This window comes from Loa loa (assembly GCF_000183805.2).
Source record: "Loa loa unplaced genomic scaffold supercont3.920, whole genome shotgun sequence".
NCBI classification, from domain to species: domain Eukaryota; kingdom Metazoa; phylum Nematoda; class Chromadorea; order Rhabditida; family Onchocercidae; genus Loa; species Loa loa.
This window is the reverse complement of record NW_018109100.1, coordinates 1-5,799: the sequence shown is the minus strand read 5'-3', so window position 1 is coordinate 5,799 and position 5,799 is coordinate 1. Positions and strand designations below refer to the sequence as shown.

The 5,799-nt window shown below is 36.8% G+C and overlaps 1 protein-coding gene across 1 annotated transcript; it reads left to right on the top strand.

Moving 5' to 3' along the window:
- Positions 1-664: 664 nt before the first annotated feature.
- Positions 665-817, top strand: LOAG_19016 (hypothetical protein; the record flags this gene model as incomplete). Its single annotated transcript, XM_020451673.1, has 1 exon — positions 665-817. A coding segment is annotated over one exon (153 nt), but the record flags the coding sequence as incomplete, so codon positions are not given.
- Positions 818-5,799: the final 4,982 nt, after the last annotated feature.

Below are 5,799 nucleotides of genomic sequence, written 5' to 3'. Positions count from 1 at the left end.
TCTAGGTTTTGCCAGATTTTTATGGTAACTTCTGCATTCTACTTCGAGATATGCTTATCTAAAAAACGTGCTTGTCACTTTGTGTTTAAAGTTTAAAATATTGTTGACTATTTCGAAATAAGTGATCGTCCCTCTCAATAGTCAATCACTGTTTTATAATTTTCGAAATTTAAGCTATTCTGATTGAATAATTCACTTCCAGCGTTTCCTTAATTTTACCATTTTCCAGCAACTATCATGCTGATCTTAGTTTTTTCAATTCCTTGGTTTTTTTCTACTGTTTATATGATTATCATGATTCTTATGATACTTATTGGAGGTTCGATAGCGAATTTTGCCCGATAAATGGCTAGGATTATTGTTTTCATACGTTCTTTGATGTCAGACATCAGCATGGACGTTCTGTTGTCTCGAAAAGTTATATTGAAAATGATTAAATATATAGTATAGATGGGATTCGAAAGATATTTATAGTGAGTATAAGAGCTCTTAATGGCAAGTAGTCAAATTTGTTGCTACGGTACATGTTCGATTAGCTTACTTCATTTTTTCAAATTTTTTTTGTAAACGCTCTGAAGTATTGCATCTTAAACAATGGTTTACCATGGAAATTTTTAAGTGCTAAATCCTTCGACTTTCATTTATCACAAAAATAAATTTGCAGGTTGTCGATAACAAGGTATTTTATAAAATTTCGGATAAGGGTATCGATTCATTTATCGATAAATCACGCATGGTGCAAACGCATTATATGGAATCATTGATCACGCAAAATTGGAATACTATCCAGCAAATCTATGCGCAGAATAAGTCGTGATATTTATAGAATAATTACAAAACTTTATATTACAAGTATCGGATTGCCGAAATTGAAGCTATGTTCAAATAAAATTGCTACAATATCCAACAGACAGGGTGACGAAATCTTGCAAGTAAAATTAAAGCGATGAAGAGGATATAAGCTAACAGACTGCATAACACAAAGATATCAGTAGCTCCATGATAACCCCCATGGAGCTTACAAGCTCCTTCCCAATCCTTATATATATATGTATATATATATATATATATATATGGGAAAATCCAGTGTTTTTAATCGAGCAGATGGTACATCCTCTTCGCTTATTCTTCACTATTGAACTACAAATTGAATAATATTACAGCCCGAGTAAATCTATATCGCTAAGGAACGAGTTCAACAGATTAGCTTTCCTAACAAATTTTTGATGTCACGAGTCGAGAAGTAATGTCATTTACGATAATATAAAGCGCAAACCCGGGAAGGGGGAGCTAATCAAAGTCCTTAATGAAGTAAAAAAATTGGATCTGAAATCATTCGATACAATTACCTCAAGAAGAGTTATGCAAACTTTATGAAGCACGAAAGGGAACTATCAAAGAAATGATAGGAAGAATTGAAGCATGCTAGGGAGTATTAGGATGCATCAACAAAGAATGGTTTCATCCAAACGGTTCCCAATACGGAAGGTAGAAAGTACGCGGGAATGATAGATGATCAAGGAATATTACAGCTGGTAAATCAGGGGCTGGAAGCAATGACAACTTTAAAAAGATATGAGGACGACTCAGAAGAAAAAATTCGACATTTAGGGAATTTGAGTAATCTCAGATCAAAGGGAGAGTTCGCGAGAGAACTGTCACAGCAAGAAAGAGAGACAACGTTTCAAGTAGCTCAAACAGCGGCAGTCAAACTGCCTCAATTGCAACTGCCAGTATTTGGCGGTAATCCTCGAAATTGAAGAGCATTCTGGAGCAGCTTTAAAGCAGCGGTACACAACCAGACCTCTCAGACAACCAGAAGCTCAATTATCTTATTTCGTGTTTAAGGGATGAAACATTGCAAGCAGAAGGGGATACGAGATTGCACAGAGAACTACAATTTTATTCCAGAGATATTGATAGAAAAACACGGTGATAAGTATCCTACCACAAGTTTGTTTTACAACAATCTTTTCTCAGTCAGAAAAAATGGCCAAAAAAAGGTAAAAAATTGAATGACAACAATTGAAAATATAGGGAGATTGCTCAGACAACTGCAGGAGTTGTCGCAAATTTCGAATATCGCGAAGCTCCAAATAAAATAAAATGATTAAATAAACTGATGTATGTCGTATAAACACCGTATTTCTTTCCTTTCTCCTTACACACACTCCTTATATAAACATAAGAAAACCTAAGAATTGTTCATTGTTACAAAAATCCCATCTGTCGACACTCAAGTTCACGCAAACGCTCTTCAATCTACTAATCCTTACAAAATCTCATCATTTTACTGGCTTTACCCTGGAAGTCATTCGATTGTAATTGGAATTATTTGAACCTGTCTTTACTGTATTTGGTATCCAGACGATAATAAAGGATAATCTGTTGTAAGTTGCGAGCACAAAACGAACCGATGTATTGTAAGTCATTCCTTTAAAATTATAACAGCTTCTACAACGAACAATAACAGTCTACCTCACCTTCTTAACTCCCTTCCTTTTATTTTCTCACGACAATGTACAAAATCAATCACACAAATTGTAACAATGTCATGAATCATTCAACCAATTTTACATTCCTCAAATTCATTGTCTCATGCGTTTTTCTTTGTTATCTTTATCTAAGTTCACATCCTTTCCCCTTTTTTTTATGAAACAAAGCATACTCATAAGCTAAATTTCTTTGTCTAAGAACCAATCTTAATTGCAATGCTTCATGTTGCAAACAGAGCCTTTTGTTGTAATCGGATTTTGACAGTTTTTCTTTAACCAAAGGAAAATCTAATGTAATGTTTGTTATAAACCACATCCCCAAATATGTTCACTGTCAATTAAAATTGTAAATATACTCAAGGCTATAACTGGAAGAGCATCATTTTCCTTTTCAAACAGTCAACCAAGGACTGCACCGTACATTGTATCCTCTATTCTCTTCGATATTTTACGACTATCCTCTGTGTATTTACAATCTACTGTCTTCTGTGAATAACTTCCTCCTGAACCGAACGAAGAATACCTTCTCAGAATATTCGTATGCGTCTAAGAACAAACCCTTCCGAATCAAACCCGATGAACCAAACTTTAATTTTCAATTTTTCCTACAGGAGTTGGGAGAAAATCTAGAACATACAAGTTTACAAGTAATTATCGAAAGGAACTTGCCAAGGCATATCCTGATCAAGGTTCATGAGCAAAGATTGAAAGATAAGTCTTGGCCAGTAAGCAAAATAAGACAGTTCCTAAGGGAGTTGATGAAGTCGGAGAAAGCTGTAACTCGAAATCAAACTTCTACTAGTGGAATCGAGAAGAAGCCAACTGAATCTACCATAAATCGACAGTTCTGAAGTGGCGGACAATTCAAAAATGAAACGTCAGCCTTAACCATGGTTGAAGCCACTGGATTAAAAAGGGAACAGGTTGAGAAAACCCCAACAAGATCTTGCATCTTCTGTAATGAAGATCACTGGGACTACAAATGTCGAAACTATCTAACCTTGAAGAGTGCTTGAGTGAAATTAGCGTCTGCCTAAAATGCATGAAATTGGGCCATACCGCAAGCAACTATAGACTGAAAATGACATGATGCTTCCACTGCAAGGGCGCTCGTAGATCGGCGTTATGTAAAAGACATGATACAAGCGCTATTCAGACGAACAAAATAAATAAGGAAAAGGTGGAATCAATGTATACAACTAATTCAGTGACTGGTCAAAGGGATCCACAAGGAAGAAGGATTTTACTATTGTGTAAAGAAGTTAGCGTAGTCAATCCCGAAGCTCTGGAGATAGAAACACAAGCACTAGTAATATTTGACCAAGGTGCGCAGTTGTCATCCGTTTCAAAGGGTTAAGCGGATCGACTAAGTTTGCAAGGAATTACGGAAGAAGAAATAAGCATTACTTCGTTCGGCGACAAATTACGGTAAATTACTACTCCACAAAGACAAAAATTGGCATAAAGATATTAGGGAAAGAGATCATCACTTGCGAAGTGCATATTAAGGATTATCTAACAAATAAATTGCAAGTGGTGTAAATGAGTGAAAAAAATATATCATCACTGACGAAGTATGGCCAATTAGATGGCTTAAAAAGTTATCGGAAACAACCTGATATACTTATCGGCACGGATTATATGGGCAAATTCATCGAATGGAGCAAAACGCAAGAGAGTTGAAGTCAGGATTTTTCCTGTTCCAGACAAAAGCGAGACCGATACTGAACGGAACTGGACATATAAATAATACTAATAGCATGAATGTAATATCAGTCGAGACTGCCGTACGGGACTGAAATAAATAAGGACCATGATACTGATTGTTTTTGGAAGTTGGAGCCCATGGACATTCAGGATCAACCGACGAAACTGACGACGGGCGAGCTCTAAAACAATTCGAAAAGAGTATTACCAAACAGAAAAGGAGATGTCACATCAGATGGCCATGGAAAGGATCAAAGAATAAATTAAGGTCATTATGGACAATGCGTAGGGCGCCTTATGACATAGTATGATAAATCTATCAGAGATCAACTTAAATTGGAAATCATCGAAGTTCATCCCGAAATGACTCAGGAAGACGTCATTCACTATTTGCCACATCACGAGGTTATAACCCCAAACAAAACGACGAAACTGAGAATTGTTCATGATGCTTCGGCAGATCTCAAAGGTGCGAAAAGCTTAAACGATGTTCTGTATCGTGGACCTGCAATGCTTCCTGATTTGGTCGGAATACTCCTGTTTCGAATAATGAGGAACGTCATTAGAGCAGACGTAGGGAAGGCATTTTTATTAGAATTGACAGAAACTACCAAATTTTTCTGGATAAAGGATATTGAAAAACAAGTTATTGAAGACAATATAAAGTGTCATCTCTTCAGAAGAGTCCCCTTCGGAGTAATCACATCACCCTTCCTGCTTTCTACAACACTGAATCATCATTTAGAAATCAGTGGCAATAAGACTACGTTGGAGATCAGGAAAAATTTGTACGTGGACAACATTATCCTATCAGCTAGAGGAACGAGAGAAGCGCTGGAGAAATACCATGAAATGAAGAGTATTTTTAAGGAAGCAGCAATGAATATTCGGGAATTTCTTTCTAACGACAAAAACATCAATAAGGGGATAGCCAAGCAAGACCGAGTTAGTAGAGGCCCAACGAAAATTCTCGGCATCACTCGAATACATGACAGACATAATTAGATGACATTTAGACCATAAAATGAGCAGGAGAACACAAAGCGAAGCATTCTACGATTTGTGGCTTCTCAGTACGATCTAGAATTTTTAGTCGCGATGATATTACTCAAATTATTTCGTCAAAACTTATGAAAAAGGAATAAAACTTGGGATGAAATTCTAAACGAAGAGGATGAAGAAATGTGGAAGTCTCCCATCAAGAAATGGCCAATAGATGTTATCGAAATACCGCGGATGGCCATAAACTCTACGAAATGAATGCAAATTTATGTCTTCACGGATGCTTCAAACGTAACATATGCAACAGCGATATATATTCTAAACAGCAACATTTTAAGGGTGAAAACATCACTAATTTTAGCCAAATCCAGATTGGCTCCAACTAAAGGAATGAGCAGACCTCGATTGGAAATAATTGCGGATAGTTATTGGCGTACGAGTAGTAATGTCCGTTTAAGTTAAACTACTCGGTGGTTTAACGACTCGCACCGAAGTCAGTGTCAGGCGGGGAGTTTGACTGGGGCGGTACATCTGTCAAAACGTAACGCAGGTGTCCTAAGGCTAGCTCAGAGAGGACGGAAACCTCTCGTAGAGT